The sequence below is a fragment of the Gymnodraco acuticeps genome, unplaced genomic scaffold, assembly GCF_902827175.1.
Source record: "Gymnodraco acuticeps unplaced genomic scaffold, fGymAcu1.1, whole genome shotgun sequence".
NCBI classification, from domain to species: domain Eukaryota; kingdom Metazoa; phylum Chordata; class Actinopteri; order Perciformes; family Bathydraconidae; genus Gymnodraco; species Gymnodraco acuticeps.
In genome coordinates this window covers 905,967-929,796 of record NW_022991588.1, presented here as the reverse complement: position 1 = coordinate 929,796, position 23,830 = coordinate 905,967, and the positions used below count along the sequence as shown (strand labels likewise).

At 40.5% G+C, this 23,830-nt stretch overlaps 1 protein-coding gene across 13 annotated transcripts in view; it reads right to left on the bottom strand.

Annotated features, from left to right (window-relative positions):
- ncam1b (neural cell adhesion molecule 1b) overlaps window positions 1-23,830 on the bottom strand; it is a 79,927-nt gene that overhangs the window by 2,915 nt on the left and 53,182 nt on the right. For 2 of the 13 annotated variants that reach the window (XM_034197830.1, XM_034197839.1), the window contains 12 exons: window positions 23,560-23,589; window positions 16,723-16,873; window positions 15,549-15,736; window positions 15,088-15,184; window positions 13,163-13,333; window positions 12,440-12,568; window positions 9,268-9,270; window positions 7,356-7,480; window positions 6,407-6,587; window positions 4,137-4,335; window positions 2,963-3,079; window positions 1,202-2,236 (listed from right to left, as the gene is read on the bottom strand). In XM_034197830.1, the coding sequence (XP_034053721.1) occupies window positions 1,202-2,236; window positions 2,963-3,079; window positions 4,137-4,335; window positions 6,407-6,587; window positions 7,356-7,480; window positions 9,268-9,270; window positions 12,440-12,568; window positions 13,163-13,333; window positions 15,088-15,184; window positions 15,549-15,736; window positions 16,723-16,873; window positions 23,560-23,589 (2,426 nt within the window). Of the gene's footprint in view, window positions 1-1,201; window positions 2,237-2,962; window positions 3,080-4,136; window positions 4,339-4,574; window positions 5,472-6,406; window positions 6,588-7,355; window positions 7,481-9,267; window positions 9,271-12,439; window positions 12,569-13,162; window positions 13,334-15,087; window positions 15,185-15,548; window positions 15,737-16,722; window positions 16,874-23,559; window positions 23,590-23,830 lie in introns of those variants that run through there. The other 11 variants (XM_034197832.1, XM_034197828.1, XM_034197833.1 and 8 more) reach the window with 9 other exon arrangements.

Sequence of the window (23,830 nt, the reverse complement as noted above, 5' to 3'; positions counted from 1 at the left end):
AAATCAGCCACAATTATTGTGCAACATCGCCATCTAGTGCATGAGAAGCAGAGTTTGCTTTGTGGGTTGGAAAGCAATGATATCACTATATCTGTTCTCTAAACAGCCTGCATTAATGTTAATATTAAAACTCATTCTTCTGTTGAAGCCTTAACTAATTAGCATTTTAAGTGTCAGGATTTCCTCATCCCCCAACACATGTGCTTAAAATGATATCATGTATATTCTGTATATTGTCCAACGGCCACCAGCTCTGATTGTTGTCGTACTTAGAGGGTTTAAAAAAATACACATTTCCTAAACTTATCTCCACTTTATAGACTGCGATCAAAAGTCTTTAAAAGGTTCAGTGATTCCTGGTTTATTAAACTAAGATATATATATATATATTTTTTGAACATAAGAGATGATAAAGATATACATCTGTGACAGCGCTAAGACACGACATGTATTTCGGTGTGCTGTTGCTAAAACCAGAAATGGAGAAAAGAAACAGCTGTCATTGAGGCGGGGGGCGAGACAAGATAATTGCATAAATATGTGGAAACGGTTTTTGTGTGTAAGGTATTTAAAGTGTTTGTGAAGACAAAAAAGGACAAAAATAGTTGGCTAGGCAATGAAAGAGAGCTTGAGAGGAAAATATCCAGCCCCGCTTACTTTGTCCTTTCTCCCCTCTGCATGTTGGATTGTCACTTTCAATTAGCTCCTCGTAAAGATGTGTGTGTGTGTGTGTGTGTGTGTGTGTGTGTGTGTGTGTGTGTGTGTGTGTGTACATACGGGCAGGTGTAATCCGACAGCATGTAACTCAGACTTGTGCTCTGTTGGGCGTTTTGCAGAATAGTTTTGAACTCAGACATGTCAAGTAACAAGCTCCATGTCTGAAAGGGGCTTAAATAATTCTTGTGGTGAATGTTGCAAAAGTGGAGGCCCCACTATGAAGAATACTTACACACACAAGCATAAAACCATTACCGTCATATCACTCGTCTGTCACAATCCACAACCTCTTACTGATAAATAACCCGAATGTCATTACCACAGTTTACCATTACAATATTTCATTTTGTGTGGTCAATGGCAAGATGCAGTGGTGAATGAATGGGCATACAAGTTACACACACACACACACACACACACACACACACACACACACTCACACAAACAAACACACACACAGATAAACCTCTAGAGGGAGCCGTACTCATCGTTGACAGGAGGAGCAGTCTTGGCCAGAGTCTCTGATGCCTCCAGAGCTGGGCCTGAGGGGGGGAGGTCTGCTGCATCTCCATTGGCCAGAGGGGGGTCACAAGGGGGGCTCTTTAAGCTAATAAGGTATTTGTCAGTTTCCATCCCGTTTGCAATCTCTAAATCTGTATCTGCATTTTTAGGCCCTTCAACAGAGGAAAGTAAGGTGTATCTGTCTGACCGCGATGCAAAGGGATCCTTAGAAACCGGCTCCTCAACGGGGGGGGCGTGAGGGGAGGAAATAGTAGTGACAGGTAAAGGAGAAAGAGCAGATTTGTCAGCATCCAGGACTTTAAGAGCACCGTGGATCCCTGAAAGAGAGCTAGTTTCAGCATCTTTGGCAGTGTTAGTATGGCCAGGTTGGTCAATAGGGTTTTTAAGGCTTTCAGGATCTGGTTTTGGAGGGGCAGTGGTTGCTAGAGGTGCGTCAGTGTGTACCGGGGTCTCTGTCTCTGAGGCTACAGTGTATGGCTGTAGGGGAAGCTGCTTGACCGGTGGCTTTGGAGCAGGTTTCCTGATGTTGACAGAGGGAGAGGGCACTGGGGAAGACGCAGCCAGGGGCGATACAGGCGGGCTAGCTTTAGCATTCATAGCGGCAAGTTTAGGAGAGTTTCTACGCTTCGGGGGTATCGGCGTCCCGGATTTTGCCGCCTTAGCCCAATCGGGGCTAGAAGGAGGAGTGGTTATCTTCTCCAGTTCTTCGGGGGCGTTACTTCCTCTTTGTTCTACTAACGGGGCCATTTTAGCTTCGATGGCCGAGGTGAAGATGAGGGGAAGCGGCGGGGCCGTGTTGGACTCTGGAGTTGGGGCCGGGGCCAGGATGGGGGTGGGTGAGGGGTCGTTGGCCAGGGTAGACAGGCTACAAGTGAGGGTAGTGGTCTCGCTAGAGGGGCTGTCCTGAGAGGGGTCAATTGTCGCGGTGGCTGTGTCAGAGTTGGTGGCTACGGAGGAGAGCGTGTCCAGTGCCAGAGCAGCAGTGAAAGCCGCCAGCCTGAGAGAGCAGGGAGAGAACAGAGACACACAGACTAGACACCAGGGTGACTGTGACAGAGGAAGGGTGGCTCGCACGAGAGCATGCATAGGGGTTAGTTAACTTAATCAAAATCACACAAACATAGACAAAGCAACTTAAAAACAGCAACAATTAAGCCTAGTGAGAAAAAGAAACAAAAGAAGGCATCATGCTGTGAGTGGACATTGAAGGATACATCCCATACACACACCAACATGAAGTACGCTCACTAGGACAACTAACGTCCGTAAAAAAGCACCAGGCTTCCCGTAGGTAACTACAGCACCACCCGTAAGGGTTAAACAGTACTAGTGACAGTCTCACACTGTATCGTCTGATTTCTCTGATTCTCCTGCTAATAATGAGAGATGGCTTCATGTGAGTTGACCACACTCAAGAGGACTACAAGCTTTAGTGTCTTTAACTGGTATTGCTTCAACCTTGATACAATGAGACACGTCTCTAAAGGATGGAGAAGAAACACAAAGAGTAGTAATCCCTCTGAAAGGGAATACAAACAGAAAAGCAACACAGTTCAGTGGACTCCACCCAAGAATGACATGATGTTTTCTTTTTTTAAACGGGTCGAATTGTTTGCTGTCGAATTTGATAATTATTCTTAGAAGTGGAGTGCAATGCACAACAGCTAAATAAAAAGGACTTGAGCAGTTGAAGGCTGTGTGCTTGGGGGCTGTCTTTACTCACTCTGGCTCTGTGAGAGGTGTGGTTTCATTGGGTTCTGTCGGTCCTGCTGCGTTGTGATTGGCTGTGCACTCGTCCTCTGTTCTGACCTCCACTATTGGCTCTTTGGACTCATCTTTCCTGCAGGACATAGAGAGAAAAACACTTGGTAAAATGGCAACAGATATCTCATTAAACAGTTATTGGTCCAACAGTGGCTGTATGTAGCACGAATCAATACACAAGGCAACTTCCCTCTTAAAGTGATTCAAAACGGCCTTATTTTGCACATGAGAGTATTTGTTCGACGCATCACTTAAAGCCAGCATCTTATATATTTTGACTGAAGGAGAAATCTACTCTAAAAACTAAGTCTCATCCATGGGCCTGTTTGATTGATTTGTTTATTTCCCTGTCTTGCCGATAATTACAAAGCGAACTCTAATCCACAGCAGTCACAACAACGACGTGTTGGTTTTTCAAAAGAGGCACAACCGTTTTTCTTTAATGGCAAACCCCCCCCCCCCGATTATATCTTGCTTCACTAGCCTCAACGTCAAACCTTAAGCTAAGATTCTTCATCATCATCACTGTCAGTCTTTGAAGGCCTTCTGGGGAATGTAGGAAGTGACCTTTTAAAGTAGCAGTCGGCAAATGCAAGTAACATAAAATAAAGAACTATGTGATCAGAATAGTTTTTGTTTATTCTACACCTAACAATAACTTCCAAAAGTCTACCAAAAACAATTAAGATTTATTTACTCTTTTTCAGAACTGGACATACTTTTAACATCATTTTTTCTTTTCTTTTTGGCAATGTTAGCCATTTATACATCCAGCAGAAGCTTAATATTGATTTAAGGCATATTTCATTTCATTGTTATTTGTCCTGCTCGTGGTACGCAAAACCAGATGTACAATAATTGCCACAAAACATGACTCTACCAAAACACCATTGAGCGAAAAGGAGCAGGGAGAAGAATAAAATCTTATGTGACCTGCCCCTTTCTAAATAAACAAAATAAATACAAATGACACATATGACTTCTGTATCTGGATATATTCTGGATATATTCTCTGGATAACATTATCTGATATATCCGATCATTACTTTTTTTTCTTAATTTGAATCTGTGCAAGGGTAACGGTAACTGCTTAAGAAATGTGTCTGCATGAATTTGATGTCGCTGATACTCACATGAAGGCCGCCTTGCCCTCCTCCAGGTTGTGCCCTTTGGTGCCGGTGCTTGATTTACCGCAGAGGCACATGATGAGGCCACATTTGTTGACAAAGTAACAGGTGACATCCACAGCTAGCAGCAGGAGTACAAATGCTATAACAAGAATCCCTGCCCAGAGCATGATGCCCATGGAGAGCGCCGCCTCATCGCCCAAATCTGCTGGAGAAGAGACAAGAGAGGCAGAGTGCTGAACAACTGCAGCGTGACACTTTCAAACAAACACCCAGGAACAACTGAATAAAAGTGCAGCTACGCTACAGTGACCACAAGAAGTTCCATAAAACAAAAACAACTCACCTGCTATGAGACAGTTTGTTGTCTTGGCATGAATTTGGATGCATTGTGAAGTTTGTGTAGAATGTATAACAGCTCTCGTTAAAAAACACATGTAAAAATAACATATCCAACCCATTTATTTGGTATTAGAAAGAAGAGCAAACCAAAGAGTACACTGTATTGCTATTACCCTGAAAGGCAGGATAATTATGGACGAAAATAAACTTGAGGCTTTTCCAAAAATCGCAAAAGGCTATGACGCATGTTTTCTGTAAAATCCACACTCAAATATCCTCTCTGTTTCTAGACAATTACAAACCTTTAGATACCAATATTAAAGGAAGATATGCTAGAGAATAAAATGCATCTGAGTGAAGCACCCTCCATAGTCAATTGTATAAAAACATCTATTATTGAATGATATGTGATAAACATTAAATGCATGATAGATTTTAGACATATGTAAACAGCACAGTTTTTTTGAGATCATTACAGCTTTTCAAACCAATCCAATATTATTATTAAAACATTTTTCAGTTAGGTGTTGTGTGTAAACGTTAATATTACAAACCTTGACATTACATATAATCCTTTTGTGAGCAATTCAATTATATAATACAGGGTTTGTGTAAACGGACAGGACACTCAGCTATTTATCTATTGTTTTTTTAAATATAACCTTATTCCACTATTGCTCATTACTGTAAACTGGCAGTTGTCTGTTGTTGCTTCTGCTGAGGAGGAGGATATCCAATGCTTTGGGTTCAGCATCCTCTCCCAGAACATAGAGACATAGAGAGACACGTCTGTCATGGACAAAGTCTGTTTTTAAGAAGTGAAAGCGTCCAGAGAGACAGCGAGGCCTGAGAAAGGCCAGCGCTGCTCCACAGTTATGGTGTGAAATCCCCATGAAAACTATGAGATCAGGACCACAGTGATGAGGGACATGATGAGTGATGCCAAAGTGCATGTCACGGATGAACGGCCCTGAGTGGCTGAGGAGCGGGAGGACAACCCTGACCACACCAAAACGCACACAGGGCGAGACGGAAATGTTCACGTGGTCCACCACACCAATGTCCAGGATCAGGCGAGAGAGCAGGAACATTGAGAGGGGACAAAAGACAGAGAGAGAGAATAAAAGGACAGAGAGAGGGGGGGAATGAAGGGAAACAAAGTGGAAAACAAGAGAAGGGCGGGGAAAACAGAGGAAGAGAGAAAGTGAAAATGTGTCAGGTCTGAAAACCAAATGTAAAAAAAAAAGATTTCTTGTATTGAGGGAGAAAGAAAGAAAAAAAATACAGCAACACCTCAAAGCAAAAGCACAGCACGAACGGGGAAACTACACACTGTGGACTAGATGGTGAGTGTGGTGGTGGGTGAGCGGGAATGCTTTAGATTGGAAAATGAATTAGAAAGGAAGTGAGAAAAAGACATAATGGTTTGTTGCCATGTTTCAGCAAAGCACTCGGCGGCGTCTAGCACCTAAAGGGAATCTGAGCAGCTTTGTAAAACCTTCAGCTGCAGTTAAGACTTGGAGGTACAAGTTAATCAGCGGTTATCAAGGTTCAATCTAAGGACTGCTTCCACACAGGGACAAACTGTCCACTCTGGCTACCATTTAAAGCAGTAAACAAAGCTAAAGGACAAATACTATCATTCAGAGGAAATCATTTTATCCTCTGTGGAAAGAGCCTGTCGCAGTTCTGCGAGCGCAAACTCAAGCTCATTTCGCAAGGGCTGTCAAAACGTTAAAGTGGGAAAATTCAGCCGGAAAATCATTTCTGGCTCACCGCCGTTCAGGAAATCTATTTTTTTTCCCTGTAGATTTATTTAGTTGTCATTCACCTTTCAGAGCTAGAGTTAGAAATAGAGCGTGGCGACTGGTTTTGAGCTTTGAGTTTGGCTCCACAGTTCTCTGGTTGTTTAGTTCCATTCTGAGGGAGAGTACCTGCGATGGCATCTGGCTCGGGGGCCGTCCTGAAGGACATGGTGGCCGGCTGGGACCGCCCCTTCTGGTTCTCTGCCACCACAAACACGTTGTACTCCGTGTCCCACTCCAACCCGCTCAGATTCACGTAGTCGCTGTTTCTGGGCATCCGGATCTCGGGTTTCCACTCCTTTATCTCCGTCTGAGAAGGCAGAGAGAGATACAGTTCAACTAACTTTTTCAATATTATAATATACAGATTACCTTCTTAAAATATATATATATATATATAGAAATTCATTGGGATAAACCCCTTGAGATAAACCATCAAAATATATGAATCCATTTGTCTTTAGAACCTCAAACAATTATGAAAATGTCCACATCAACATTTTCAAACGTATAGAATTTTTAGTTTTAGCCAACCAACATTTTACTTTGATCTCTGACAAGAAAAAAACACAATTTTCATATTTAATAACTTTGACAATATTTTGTCCACTTTTGCTTGAAAACTGCCTTGAAAGTGAGTAATCGATTAGCGTTATATCAGATACACTTTCTGTCGACTAATTATCGAATAATCATTTCAACTCTGCATGCAATAACATGAAGGTTTGAACAGGACAGTCCTGCACTAATCTTTTTACACTGTGCATTATATCTCTTTAAGATGTTAGACTTAAGAAGACTCTTTAGACGCCATTACGGCTGCAACTAAGTTTATCATTAATTATTCATCTGAAATGTTTTAACTTCTCGATGAACCAATTCATCTTTTGGAATATAACATCTTGGCAAAATAGTGAAAATAACAGTTGTTCAGTTTAATATCACAACATTAAAACACAACCGGCAAATGTTCATTTTTGAGGAGCAAAAAGTATTTTGCTTAAAAGAAAATATGAATCGATTATGAAAGTAGTTGTTTCTTTAGACCAATGACTTCCGCTCTAAAGGCTGTACTCACTGGCTTATAGCGGATGAGGTAATGTACGATGGGCGAGCCGCCGTCGTCCTGCTTGGTCCAGCTGACTTTGAGGGAGTTGCCTTTGGGCAGAAGTGACCCGTCCAGTTTAGGAGGATTGGGATGCCCTATAGGAACAAGACAGAGGTTATATAAAGGCTTATCATTAGAAAGATGTTGAGAAAGACAGGCCTATCTTATTGGCAGAACATTGTGTCTGACCACCAGTGCCTTTAAAGACCAATAGAGCAAAGAAAAACAAATATCTTGTTTAGAAAATAAGAGCCACAACCGTGAAACTGGCCTCTTTGTGGCTGTCCTTAAAGACTCTTGCCCTTCCTCATCGCCCCCCTCAAGATGGCTTGTCTCAGTCAGACTAATTACCAATGACACACCGCCGCATGCTAATCTGAGTCAGTGGCTGAGTGACATTCACCCAGTGTCATACAAGGCTCCAGGGGAATTGATTATGAATGACGTTTCTGAATGAAAGATTTGCAGGGTAATATGTTTGTGCCTTGAAACACACTTAGAATTCAATAAACAATGTTGTCACTGTCTTAAACGCTACTGATTTACACAATCAATGTTTAAACATAAAGCTAAAAAATTAAGTCAAATTGAAATGTATCACATGACAACTGTAAGACTGCATTAAGTTATCTAATTGCTAGTTCTTTGTATCTATCTAAGTGTTTTTGCTCCTATGACATGTGAAGTTACCCGCGATCAATGCTGTCATTTTTGCTCCCTTTAAGACACATTATCCGTCTCCTATCATCAATCTATATTATTGATGATGCACAGCTTTATGTATCTATTAAATGGGAACTTTGAAACTTTTAAAAGTGTCTCCTTTTGTCTGAATGATAGCAGGGGCTGGATCTTGTAAGATACATAAGTCCTGGTCTTTGCTTAATATCAGACTCTACATTTTCACAAATGTACTCACTGTAGACTTCTAACTAAAAGATGGGGTTGGAGAAACTTCAGGGTCATTTTTTTATTCCCAATTGAACTCTGAGAAACATTCAGGAAGTTATTAAGTATTCATTATTACTAACTAGGACTCTGGTGCTGAAATCAAAAACCTTCCAATTACTTTTAAAGTGTTCCACAATTTGTCTCTCCCTCTGGGGGGCAGATCAGCAAACCCCTCAGTGTTTCAAGACCTATTTATTTCCCAAAAACAGCTGATGCTTCCTGACCCTGATATGTTGTTATTCTCAAACAATATTAATCCTTTTCAATTTAAAAAGCTCAAATGTTTAACCAGGCTTGTTACGTTCTTATGTGTAACTGTGAGGCACTTTGGTACCCTGTCTTGTGAATAGAGTGAATAAATAAAGCATTATTTACAACAAGAGAAAATATGTATTATGGTTAGTGTTCATGTTCGGACTCATGTGGCTTGCCTTCAAAACAATTGTTACGTTTGGTCCAAGTGTTTAGCGTGTAATGCAGTTTAAGATTAAACATGATAAACAATGGGTAGCTATTGTTCTCAGCAGCAACACTACAAGCTATTGATAGAGAACCAGAGCTGGCTGTAGAGGTATATTTCTACGAATTGTGTGGTCGGCATGATGAGGATTTTCCTGTGATTAGAAGACACACACCTGATTTATAAAAACTCATCCAAAAGTAGGGTTGGTAGCCTGCTTTCAATACCACCCGTTTTGCTATCAATACCACCCGTGTGATGCTGATATTAAACACTCTTGACTGTTATAGATTACCGTGAAGACAGCTCTGGCTCCCTCTCATTTATCCTGCTGAGGCAAGTGTCTACATGACTGATTAATGGGATTGAGTTAGACGTTTACTACATGACTGCATAGAGGCAATTAATGTGTTGTTTAACTTTGGGATTTGCCGGTTAAAGTGAAGGGATCTTCTATTGCACCAGTGTTACCTTCTGCAGAGTGGAGGGGACCATCAGAACCATGCAAGGCAAATAACAGTCACATAGAATGACACGTGTGAGTGAAAGAGGAAGAAGGACATGAGAGACAGAACACAGGTACAGGTAGAGAAAACGTAAATGAACTGGAGAGAAGCAAAAACAGAAAGATGTGGAATCACAACACAGCTTTTCATACTAATAATCAATAAAGTGATAATCTATTTGGGTTCTCAATCTGAAAAGTGCAGTAGACTTCTAACAGCTTTATTCGTTTGAGTTAAGTGACTTTATAATTTGCAAGGTAAGTGACTAAACAATGCTAAAGGACCACATTTAAAACATTTCCAAATGACACTAAAATGATGAAGCCAGAGCGGATATTTGCAGCTTTTGAAGTAGAAAGATTTGGTGTTAATTCATTATACTGTTATTAAAGCCAATTAATTCACAAGCCACAAATCAAAGTGATAGTAAAAGTCATCATTTGATAACTTGGCTGTCAACTCAAACAATGTGGGTGAGATAGAATCTACGGATGACAGACACAGAGGAGTTTGCTTTTCTAATCGGGTAATACAAGGTCACAGTTTCTAAAAAACAATATTTGCTATGCTCTAAAGTGATTATAAATGCAGCTAATGGGGGTATCCTGTGGGAAACGAAACAGCTACAGCAGTAAAAACTAATGTTATATTGTCCTCTCTACAGAACAAACCTGTTTCCTCAGTGAAAAAATGAAAAATGCCGTCTAGGGACATAAAGAGAAGATATCAGGCAATCAGATTCAGTTGTCTGCATAAATGAATGCGTCAATCTCTGTAATAACACTTCACTGGAGAGTCAAACGCATTTCTGCCAAACTGCAGCAGTCAAGCAAGAGGAAAGTAACCCTCTTATTTTAATGATCCCCACATTTAGTGTTAGAATGAGACAGATGCAGCACACAGGAACACATGAGGCTTCAAAGGTGGCAGGAAGTGGAAACAAAAACGTTATCCAAGGAAAATATTGAACCGCAGTTCTTCAGTTGTTGTCCAATGTTAAATACTGCTTTGAAAAAAATGGTGACAAAACATTAAGATTTGGTCTGCCGTCTTAGTCCTGAATAATCGATTCATTTAAGATAAACCATTAACATTTTAAGTCACTAAATAACAAAAAAAGACAATGACTTTTGCGATTGCCTGTTACTAAAAACAGATTGACGATGGTGTTAAAACAAATCTGAGTTGATGAATTCATCATAACAATATTTATCGTGCTGTGTTGATATGAGTGGGATTAAACTAATTACATAGTAGCTATTTATTTGATTTACTCGTTTGATACTGATAAACAGCATTTTGAACCACCTAATATATAAAAGGTATCTCCTCTTGCACTTGATGTAGCTCTTGTATCTTCTCCTGCACTTGATATGTCGTAGCTGCTACATTGTACTGCCATGTGGTAAATGCTTGTATGCTGCTCATGCTCTTCCTGCATATCATGTATTTATTTTTGCTATGTATATAAATGTCATGTTCTAAAATGTTGTCTGTGACGGGACTACGGATGGAAATTAGCTCAAAAGCTCAAATCCGGCATGTTTACGTTTTAAAGCATTATTTGTTTTAAATGTTCATCAATGTCCCTCTTCAAATAAACGATTAAATGAAAACAAAATGAAATGGAAGGTGAGCAATTAGAGATGCAGCACTTCATTCAAGTGCTGCCTGATGCATACAACAGACAGATGAGCAAATGGATACAAATATAGACGATCAAATCAACATATGAGGAGATGATCAACACTGAATCATGTCTGACAATGAAAATGGGATCAATTATGAGTCAACAGGCACATTCGATGTGAAGCCAAGCGAGTGATGCAGCTTCTCTTCCAAAAACTCTCCTCCACAGCCACCAGAGGGCGCTCACAACTCAATAATGGCTTTCAGATTCACTTCCAGGCTGCCATTTGAAGAACTGAGGAATAATTCTCTGTTCAATTGTTCGCAAACACATAATGAGAGTACTAAAGTACTGTAAACGGAAGATGTTTCTTTCGTTCATTGTGAGACATGTGTGACCTGTGTGAAGAGATGGGGGCAATTTAATGTGTAAAATAGCCAGATTGTGTGAAACGATTTGGAGAAGGTGACACAAATGTTTCGTGAATTCTTAGATTTCAACTTCCTATCATGGAAAAAAACTGAGTGAGGTAGTTTCTGCTGTCCTCCTTAACACACACAACTAACTTGGAAAAGGAAAAAGCTTGAGTGAAGACTGAAAACTCACCAGTATTTCCACTGAATCTTTGCAATAAAATAAACTCTTCGGTATGTACCACTTACAAAGGGTTTGCCTTTAAGTGAAGCTAATGCAGCAGCACTTCATCTGATTGGGCTAATAAAAAGGAAAATGTACCTGCAGGATTCTTGCTTTTGAGTTTGTTTCTTCCTGGTTGAACGCACTTATTGTAAGTCGCTTTGGATAAAAGCGTCAGCTAAATGAAATGTAATGTAATGAGAAGAAACTGCTGGAAACAGTCTCAGTGCAGACGCTGTGTGTGGCTGTCCAGCAGCTGACTGCACTTCACCAAGTGTTTATAGATCAGTGTTGGGATAGACAAGCAGTTTTTTTATTATTAGTCAATTTATTGAACATGTCAGAAACTTTTTTTTTGTTGTATTTTTTAGAATAATAATTATAACAAAGACGTTCAAGGTACAACAAAATTAAAATAAATAAATTCTCAAATAGTCTCTGTCATGTTCAACAGGGGCAAGAAGAAGCTTAAAAAATATTTTCTGGTCCTACCCCCTCTAGCGTAAATTGTTCTTGAAAATAAAAGATTAGGTCATCGTCATCAGCGTCATGTTCATCATGTTGAAAACAAATAATTTTGTTTTACAAAACAACCAAAAAAGAAATAACTTTTACAATGACAAGAAATAACAAGTATGAGTTCACAGGTCCCGCTCATAACCATTCATGACAATATTTCAGCTCATCATTACTGTTATTCCACAGGTCAACACCTTTTGTTGTGATGCACTGAAGTTTTGAATTTCTTCGTATGGAAGGTTTTTTTTAAATGCAGTTTCCTCTCCATAGAAGAGAGGACTTCAGGTGTTGTGTTTGTGAGGACGAGGGTGTGATAAAGGCTCCGCAGTGTGCTGTAAACTGAGAAACTTACGGACAGGCTCCGTCTTGAAGAACTTGGGGAGGCTGCTCTCCCCCTCCCCCTTTCCGTTGATGGCGTACAGCCTCACCTCGTAGCTGGTCTCTGGCTTCAGACCTGTGACAGTGGCCTCAGCGCTGAAGCCTGTAACAATGATCAGAGGCAGAGCAATCCCTGTTGAGAACACCTTGATCCCAAGCGGTGAAACAAACTCACTCCCAGTTCAAACAGTGCGTGTTTAAACAATAATTAATTCCATCACGGGTAAACACTGATTAGCTGGATTCTCGTTTCATTCCAACAATGTTTAAACAGATAAGTCTATTTAGAGATGGTCTAAAAGGTCTGAACCAGGTATACCAAGTCATAATCATGAATACATTACTTTTGGGAACTGGATTACTTTATATTAATGATAAATAAATGGCTATTTTCTAATATTACGAATGTTTATTTATGTAATAATTGTCTAATTTGACGTTAATGTATTATTTAGTGAAAGTTAATACAATTTCATTTAATTCAGGGTACTTGCACACTTCGCACACTTCTAGATATTTATAAGACTAACAAAGGAAGTGTGGCGCCATTTCTACTGCCAGACATGAAAGAAAATATAAATATATCTCTAAATGATTTTGTTTGAATTGCAACTTGCTTGAAATCCCTAATCACTTTCCTCCTAAAAAGAAAATCACATTTCACACCGTTATTTTTTGTTTGGTTTTGTGTTCTTACCATCATCGACTGCATAGGAACGGTGCGACCAGGTGCCTCGGCCCTGAGCCCTCCACTCCGCCCTGTACTTCAGGACAGAAACCCCCCCGGTGGACTCGGGCTCCCCAAACTCGATCTGTGCCGAGGTGGAGAAGGGCCTCACCTCGCTGAGGAATGGAGCTGATGGCACCTCTGGTAAAGCAAAGCAAATGCAGTGTGTTTATAACAACTGTAAAGTTTTAGCACGCCAATGCTGCCAAACTCCATTGTTCTGTTATAATAACAGACTGAACTCACAGGTCACAACAGTCAGAAACCCATCGAGAAAAACAGCTTCGGCTTTGTGAGAAACGCCTGATTTGTGACCGTGCTGCTGTTTCTCAAGCACTGAACGCTGCAGACGCTTGACTACTTCAGAAAATAAAAACAGTAGGAAAACAATCAAATGCTTCTTTGATGAACAGATTCAAGATAAATCAGAAAATAGTTAGCGGCTTGTTGGAGCTATTATTATGCATCTTTGAGCTGGAAAAATTAAGACATGAGAAGCATTCAGACACCTTTGCACAAAGCAATGTTTCAAATATACAATGTAAACATCCATAATCTATAACAGCTGTTATTCATTGAGATGTTTTTCTATGCCATCATAAATGTTGTATTTGTAGAGAAAATGTCTGAACTGTAGTATACATAATTAATTGATTAATGTCTCATCCTCTTCTCATTATACATGCTCCCCTTGGGCACCATAATAAACCATTACAATGTTGAATATCACTGTTACGCTGTTGAGCCACAATTGTATATTTCCATTTCACCTGAAAACCAATAACCTTTTTACCTGTCTCAATGAGGTAAACAATTGGATGAATGATAACTTTTTTTTTAAAGAAACTAGCAAAAAACTGAAATTCTACAAGTAGGTCCAAAATCAGAACGGCAGAGAGTAGAGTCAGTTCTTTCCAACATGTCCAAGAATTAAAACACAAGTTACCAATCTGGTGGTAATTTTAGACATTTTCAAACCATTTTCTCTTTGTTTATAACTTGTTCCTCACTCTTTATTTTGTAACTGCTTACTCTGTAAAGCACTTCGGGCTGCATGAATGGGGCTATATAAATAAAGTCTATGATTATTATTATTAGCATTCAAGTTATATGATGAAAACAAAAAAATCACATCCACTCACCACGGTTCCCTCTATTTGATGGAAAATTACAATGTTTCAAAAACTGTGGCCGGCTGTTATAAATTCACACAGTCTGGTGTTAGCACAGCGCTGTATTGACTGACTTTGATCTGCGAATTGAAAGCACTGTGATTACTGCGGTTGCTCGTGTTGGCTTGGAGGGAAGATTGTAGATTCATTTTCTTCCGATTGTGGCCTAAGAGTGCCATTAACTCTCTGCCCCTCCGCTCCATTTGTCTAATGTGTTGGTGAATATACAGCTGCAGGTGAGTTGATGGTATAATCAAATGTTGTCCGTTTGATAAAGTGTATTTTAATTCTTAAATGCACACAAACTCCTGGATCTGCACAATAATATATTCCGTTTTCATTTCTTTCAATACTAAATAAAATCCTCAGAGCCGCTGTAGTTTTCTAAACAACCAGAGGGAAGGAACGTTGAATTATCCAATGTTGGTTTTTCATCTAAATCTACCATCCATCCAAACAAACACAGCTCTGTGTGATCTCACGTTACGGTAGTTTTTTGGTCTAATGTGTTGTGAATATGGGTGAAATCTCTTTGTTAAGCCTGAAGCCAGAAAAGCTTTGTAATTGAATTCATGCGCTACAATGAAATGGGATTCTTTGTGTTTTGTTACTACTGAAAAACATTGTCCGATGTATTTATAGAAAGTTCACGCCTGACATATCATCAATAATTCCTTCAAACAGCACAAATAAATTCAAAACAAAGCTCAGAGAGTCACTGACCGGCCTGGATGAGCAGGAACTCTTTGGACTCGGTGCCCATCTCATTTGAGGCGCTGCAGTTGTAGCTCCCAAAGTCATTCTCTGACTCAGGGGTTATCTGGAGACGAAAAACAAAGCAACAAAATGAAGGGCAACATAGCAAAACAGATAAACAAAGTTGAGTGTCAAACACTCTGAAGGTGACCTTTTTATTTGTCCATTACAGTAGCCTATTTGTATTTGTTGCTGTGAGCTCTCCTGCTGCTGAATTATTCATTAGATTTATTTTTTTCACAATGGAGCTGAAAGAAAACCCCCCTCACTCGGAGTCTCATGAAATGTTGATGACACAAGGGGTATATGTGTGTGTGCATGGAAGGAGTGTGTATACATTTACTTTATGAAGTGTACATAGTGGTTTGACACGTGTGTGTGTGTGTGTGTGTGTGTGTGTGTGTGTGTGTGTGTGTGTGTGTGTGTACCTGCAGGTAGCTGGCTGATGGACTCCTGAAGATCTTAATGTTGGTGGTGTTTGCGTTGGGGAGCTGCAGTCCGTCTCTCAGCCAGGCGATAGACACATCACTGGGATGAGCCTTGACCTCACAGCTGATATTCACAGCATTCCCCTCCCAGGTGTACACTGCCACGGCACCGTGGATCTTAGGGGCATCTAGTGGAAGAAATGTATGTAATACAAACATCCTGCCAAACTGTTCTGAGTTCTGTGGTTTAACAGTGTCGAAAATAAGTGAGTTTTAAAGGCCCCCGACAAACCAAGCCGATTCATTTTGAGGTGAACGTTTGTTGAATGTTTGTCCTACAAACATAGGCACTTATTAGCCTGGAGTGGGGAGTAACAATGCTTTGTTTTAATGTATATAATAATAATAATACATTTCATTTATATAGCACACTTTAAAAACAACGTCATCTCAAGGTGCTTCACAATGCTATATGGATAAAAATAAAAATAAATGTATCTAAGGAGCATATTGAATAAAATATGGTAATATAAAAAAGGTTGAGAGCATAAAAGGTTAGAATAAAAAATAAATAAAATAAAGGACAGTCAGTAAAATGTGCGGAACAGGTGGGTCTTGAGGCTTTTTTTGAAAACTGAGAGTGATGCAGAGCTCCGTATGGGAAGCGTGTGGCGCAGTGGTCTAGCGCATTGGTGTTTGGATCTGGGGGGCACAGGTTCAAACCCCACTGCAGTCAGCATGTCGTTGTGTCCCTGGGCAAGACACTTCACCCCAAATTGCTCCTGTGGGGATTTCCCACAGTATTGAGTATGTAAGTCACTTTGGATAAAAGCGCCTAACAAGTGACATGTAATGTATGTTCTCTGGAAGCTGATCATATGTTTTCCAGTTTTCCTTTTTGTATGATGAATATATAGATACTGCTGCCTGCTGTCATAGAGAGTTATTTCCTCTCTTGATGAGCAGATGTTAACTTTTGGTTATAATCTTAGCAATGTGTTCGAGTGCGGCTGTTCGGGCAAGGCGTAGTCAACGTGAGGCGACACGAAAATCGGCTAGTTCTTTTATGTGAGTTTGGTGTGTCAGAACCTTAAATAAAAGTACATTCAAGAGCTCAGGAAATGTTTGTTTTGTACAGTTTGAACGGGTGAATCACTGGAAAGGAAATACTTACAGCGGACCTCCAGATATGCAGTCTGATCATCCTCTCCAATGGCACTGCGCGCCGAGCAGAGGTACTGACCCGCATCTGTATACTTGACATACTTCAGAGTGAGGGAGGACACACGAGCATCACTCCTCACCACTACATTCCCATCCACACTCTAAATGGGAGCAGAAAATGGCTTGATTTAGGGGGAAAAAAACATGCCATTCGCACCAGTTATTTTCCATTTCCATTTTGCATATCTACAAAGCACATTTCTGCAAAAAGATGTGACCTGAAAAAAAAAAAAAGCTTAAAGAAAGCCTGCCTTTAATGAGCAGAAGAGACATTACGTTAATGAAAAAGGCACAGTCTGCTCGGTAAAGACGTGGAAACATAAGGACACAGTTGACAGAACAGGGGAGCTTATCAATAATAGATGACAGAAGGCACTAGAAACCATCCCAAGCTTTTCACACAGAGGGCTAACCAACTTGTTTAATATGCTGATGCATGGCGCTAGATAGCACAGCATTTCCTTTACATACCTGTTACGTCCCCACTAAGGTCTAGGGGACCTGGAGACAATAACATACAACCAATAAAAATGAGGGAGTCAGCGTAACAGTTGACAAAAGGTTTATTTTGTGTAAACCCTGAACCGAACGGACATATAATTGAAACACTCTGTTGGTGAGGAGGAGGAGTCAAAGGATTGTGCCAAACAAAAGGCATATCTGGACGACATTGTTGTCTATTCTAATGACTGGTCTAGCCACATGTCTACCTTAAGAGAAGTTTTTAAATGCTTGTCGGCCGCATCCCTAACGCTTAACCTTGCCAAATGTGAGTTTGGAAAAGGTACCGTTCTCTACCTTGGTCAGCAGGTTGGTCGAGGGCAGGTGTGCCCTGCTGATGCAAAGATCAGGGCAATTGCCTCCCTCCCAGTGCCATCCACCAGGAGGGAACTTCGCCGCTTCCTAGGAATGGCAGGGTACTATCACCGTTTCTGCAGAAACTTCTCCTCGGTGGCGGCCCCACTCACTACGTTGACCAGTCCCTCAAAGCCTTTCGTTTGGTCCGGTGAGTGTCAACAGTCATTTGAGAGCCTAAAAGGTATTCTGTGTTGTACTCCTGTTCTTTCTGCACCAGACTTTTCGAAGCCATTCAAGCTCGAGGTTGATGCCAGTGGAGTTGGGACAGGTGCTGTTCTTCTACAAGAAGATGCACAGGCCATCGATCACCCCGTGAGCTACTTCTCCCGAAAGTTTAACAAACATCAGTTGAAGTACTCTACTATTGAAAAATAAGCTTTAGCTCTATTGTTTGCCTTGCAGCACTTTGAGGTGTATCTTGGCTCCAGTGTAAAACCTATTAAGGTATACACTGATCACAATCCGTTGGTTTTTCTTTCAAGGATGTACAGTACAACCACAATCAACGCCTTATGCGTTGGTCATTGATTGTCCAGAACTACAACCTTGACATAAGCCATAAAAAGGGGTCCGATAATGTTCTTGCCGATGCACTATCTCGTGCTATGTAAATAGAAAATGTTCATTGTCAGGTCCAAACATACTGTTTGGATTCATATGTGTGGGGGTGTTACGTGCCAGGCAGGCTGTACTTGTGTGGTTGTCCTTCCCTCCTGTGTTTCTCTCTTCTCCCCGTCTTCTGCACAGCTAATCAGCAGCTGATCGGTATCTGCCTGTGCACCTGAGTCTGATGGCTGATTGGATCCTCTCACCCTCAGCTGGCCTATCAGCAGCCAGGGCCGACCATAAAGGAGGCACAGGAAGTCTTCTCGCTCTCTCACCCTGGGCCTGTTGCTGATGAGGAGCCTGCAATTGACTGCCTTGAGTAGAAAGTCATTCTACTTATTTTGTTCTGTCTGACCTTTGTTAATGTGTGTGTGTTGAGAGGTGGGGGAGTTAGGTAAGTCTGGGGTACCCTGTACATTTCTCATCACGTAGATAACTAATGTTAAGACACACTAGGTTAGCGGAGTGTTGCCAGAGTTTTTTGCATTGCTTTTTAAACCAAGCATATTCCCCATTGTTAGTAAACTGCACAAGTCACAAACCAGGGGCATAGTAACCGATCAGCTGGCTAATGAGACGTGTACATGTCCTTCCTCCTCTACAGATACCTGGTTCCATTAACTTGATATGCAGGGTTACAACATCCGACCATAAGTGGCTTCATGACATTTAGGGTCAACAACTGTTGTTGTGGTTGCTGTTGTCATGTGACCCTAAACTGTGGGTGTACGCTTTCAGAGGGACAATATGTCCTCTTTTGAAGAAGGACCAACAGGATTTTACTCATAACATTACTTACTGAAATGAATGATGTCTCTTTCAAAACCTTAATTATCTTCAAATGAACAGTTAATTAATGTTTGAATTGAGCTCACAAACTCACAAAGACTCGACTTTATTTCATGAATTTGGGAGATGCAACTGTTTTTATATAGGACTCTTTTATACAGTAAGCTCTGATGTTTTTGTAAATTGTTCATTTTAAAGGGTGCTACAGAACTACATTTTTAAGCCTCTCTGTTGGCCGCTTTCATGGCTTTAATCCAAGCTGCAGGCTAAACAATAGCACGGGTGCTTTTACACATATTGAATTAGGGCCCAGTCTGGGGAGGCATGTAAGAGAAACCTTCGTTAGTTTGTATTCAAATCCAATAGACAAAGCATGTCTGAGGCATTCATTATGCATAGCGGGTAGCAGTCCCAGGGAGAGACTTACATAACACACTAGCCTTTTATTCTAACCCCTGTGCAGGAAGCATTCTCAGGTGACCCTAAGGCACCGCCTCTGACTCCTGCATCTGTGCAACATGCCACTCCATGTATCCTCACAACGTCCTAGTTACTATATGCTCCAATACTGAGTCCTTTTTAATTGTGTTCTCCAACTTTTGTAAAAAGCAGCATCAACACATCATCCCAGCCAAAACAACATATGGTTACTTTCCCTCCAGCCTTCATTCCGCATATGAAGCCCATGACAAATATAATCATGGGGAGGAAAATGGTGTCTTTACTGCAATTTAATGTTGCGATTCATTAATGTTTTATAGCAATTGATTTTTGGTATGAATGCACAACGTGCCAGAGTGGTTGTCTATAGGCAACATCCTTATTAAACAACCATTAAATATACTTTTGTGCCTCTAAGAAAGAGGTACAATACAACTGTACATGTCTTTGCGAGAACCTGCAATAAAACAGATGGAGGAAGGAAAATAAAGACTCCGACAAAAGCGGCTCCAATAAATCAGAGCAAACTGACAGCAGAGCGCTCTCTAACAGCTTCTGCAGCTCCACTAGCAGAGGAAAGAAACACTGCTGGAACATCCGAGCAGAACATTGAGGATACACTGAGGACATGTTAAACTCATGTCTCATCAAAGCTGAACAGGTCCTGCATACAAAAACACCTGCACCTGAATGTACTCTCCTTTCCATGCCCTGTCCAATGACCACTCCGCTGGCTACGCACTTACAAACATGCTCAGCAGGCTCATACTCCCCCTGCTCACAATCCTCTCCTGTGGCTAATCATGGGGAATCTGGCAGACACACACTGATCAATTCAGAGTGCAGGTGGAATTAAACTTGCATAATTTTGTCAGAAAATGGAAATGATTATTGCCTGATCCATTAAAGTAAACCAATGCACTCATGAAACCACGGTGCTGCCAATATGCTGCAGAGATATCATTTGTGAGAAAACAGTTCACATTTTATGGTTCATAAAATAAATTAGCTCGCCATAATTCTGTTTTCAAGCTGTGTTCGTTCTTGCTTTAGGGGAAAGTGTCACGTCCTTTGCATTATCTTTCTCCTATGTGGACAACTCGGAAGCTGATTTTTCTACAGCTCAGTAATTAAATGCATATTCAAAATAATGCGTTTCACTGGCCTTTCTTTCTAGGTTAAAGTGTTACTGCAATGGCAGCACATTACTACTGATGCATACACATGTTGGTGCAACCATGTGTAAATCCCAGTTTTACACAAACATAGACATTACTGTCAGCTTGTGCTAGATGAAAACGGTTCTTCCACAGTGAGCAGGGATTCACAATATGGATTTCTTTCATCCGTTTAGAAAACCAATAATTACCTGCTTCTTATGGCCAGTATCAATGTTCAAGTCTTTTGCACATGTGAATATAAGAGAGTTTAAGATGTAACAAGCTGAAATGGAAAATGTAATATTCTATAGATCTGCAAATCGAATTATTAACAAACACAACGACCGGATCTGACTCTTCTTAATGTTGTTTTCTAGTACATACAAAGAGATATTGGATATGGTAATTGTGTTGTCTTTCTCTGAAACTAGGAAAAACGTTGTAACTGACGGTGACGGCACTCTAGTCCAGTGGTTCCCAAACTTTTTGTGCCCAAGGCACACCAAAGGACAAGTAAAAATCTCAAGGCACACCTATTGTGCAAAATAGCCCTTATAACACGTGTTATCACTCATATCATGTAAAATATCTGTAAATGTGCATAATTATTTACTAATGCCAAATAAAAGACAACTATATTACTCATGAAATATTTATTAACTAAATATTTCAGAAATTAATTTGAAACGTTATCAAATTAGGCTTCATCAAAGCAGCAACACACTCATTTAAACCAGACAGCTCAGAACATTAAAAATGAGGCAAAGGAAACTCAGCAGAAATTCAGCACAGAGAACTGTCAATGCAAGGAAGCTGCATTGTCCATGGTCCTGAACTAAAAATTATAAATGTAACATTTCAGCAATCAGCATTGAAACATGTGCTATTGTAAATATTTTTGCCGATTTACAAATTAGTGAGATACATGTGCCTGTCGAGGCACGCAGAATGTTTTAATCCTTGGTGGCACTGAGGAGAAGGCCACTCGCAAGTCCTGTTCAACAGAGAGCCGTGACCTCCTGTTGTTCTTCATGTAAATCAGAGTAGCGAACGCCAACTCCAGAGATGGGGTCGTTACTAAAAAAAATGTAATATATTACATATTACTTTTTAAAAAGTAATATATTACACTACTTCGTTACTATCTACATAAAGTAACTCGTTACTTTACTCGCCGAGCACGTACAAACTGCGCATGCGTGAGTGGCAATAACTTTCCTTACCAGCAGGCGGCGGTAGTGTGTATTTGTCATTCAAAACAGGCAACAACCGGAAGACAGAGAAGAAGAACAGAATACGTGATATAAACAAACAACAAATAGCATGTGCGGTAGCTTCACCTTAGCATGTGTTCTTTGCAGGTGTTTGTTGAGGTTTGACCATAGGGTTTAACGTGGTGTTTCCAGCAGTGGATAACAGCTTCTGGCCTGGACACAGTTTGCACCTCACCGTCACATTCCTGTCTATTCTTCGGACGAACTCAAAATAATGGGCATACCTCCACCCCTCGAAAGTTATCGCTGACTCAGCCATGTTTATGCAGCACTGCACGTGGAGATGTGGACGCGCAAGTCGCGCAGATTACGTACATATAAACCTACAAAGTACTGATATGGTAAATAAAAATAATTATTTTTGTGTAGTTGTATATTGCAATAATAACGTATGGTTGTCACAAAATCCCACGGCACACCTGGACTTGCCTCACGGCACACCAGTGTGCCGCGGCACACCGTTTGGGAACCACTGCTCTAGTCAGTGTGCTTTAATTCTTCTTCTCTGCGTTAATTGGTGAAGATTAAACATACTTTAAAAGATGTATAGCGCCACCTATTGTATCGGAGTATGTAGATGCTGCACTTTTTAAGCAAATTAGAGCGATTTGGCTTTTTGTTATCGACCGATAATTATACAGTATACAAAGTGTGATAGCGTTTTTCTTTTGGACCTTGTAATCATAGGTGTTCTTATTGAGGAGATGTTAATATTGACTTTGACATTGATTATGGTGATTGCTGGAAACAATTACCCTCTTTCAAAACTACAGAGGCTTTAAAGGAAAAGACGGGTTCACTTGATGTGCAGAGCTCCCTGCAATTTGAAAATAGCTTTTCTATTTAAAGAACCAAATGGTCTGAAAATATGTATTCATTTCTTGTCAAATGGTACAAAATTATAAATAACAATGGCAAACCTAACATTTGATCTTGCACCTGAAACGGTGATGAGCTGACACACTTCGTGAGAGCACACATTTGCCTTCAAGAGGGATCTGTACTGTCCTCAAGTGCGGTACACTAAAATTAGAAATGACAATAGTTTGTCTCACATGTAGAAGCATATATTTAATCGTGAAGTAGGCAAGTACACTGCGCTTTCTCTTGCCAATGCACACTTTCTTTCAGGAACAGTCCCTGGCTCTGATACATGGGCTGAAAAGACATCTTTCATTTTCAATTGCATAGATATTCATTCATCTTTGGTCGTATAAATTACAGCTGTGAACTGAAGATATAAATAAGAATTTGCATCAGATCAAGTGAGATCTGGAGACGTGTGTGGGAGGACAGACAGATTTGAGAAGAGTTTAAAATCAACCAAATCCGTCTAAAACAAAGCAGAAAACAGGTTGAAAACTGCATGTAAAAGAATGACGCATCACATCTATAAGATATCAAGAAGATGAATCATACGTCATATTTAAGCATGCAAACGTTTGCATTGAAACAGGCTGAAGAATGGAAACCCAAATAAGTCAAATGAATAGATAGTGACAGACAGGCCTGTTAGGCATCTGCATTTTTCTCAGGGTTCATACTCTCCCTGACCCTGATTTGATCAAGAATGTTGATCTGCATCCATCCAGAATTCAATTAGATTCCTCTGACATGAAAGATGGATGGGTGTAGGAAAAAGACATGCATTTAGAATACCTTGTGCTGCTCGGGCCGAGTCCATGATGCCTGCAGAAGACAGAGACACAACGACAAACAAAAGGCAGAGCAATTCTTAGAAGGTGACTCGTCTTATCCAGGAAAAGCTGGGATGCTGCACATTGCATGCAAGTAATAAGTGTCCAGTTTATTTGTCGGTACATTAACTGTCCCTGAGCTGAAAGTCTGAAGATACAATAAAAGGTATTAGCTAGAAGCCTGTTATGTCACAACAGGAGTTTATTCTTTAAAAAGGGGGATTTGGGGGGAT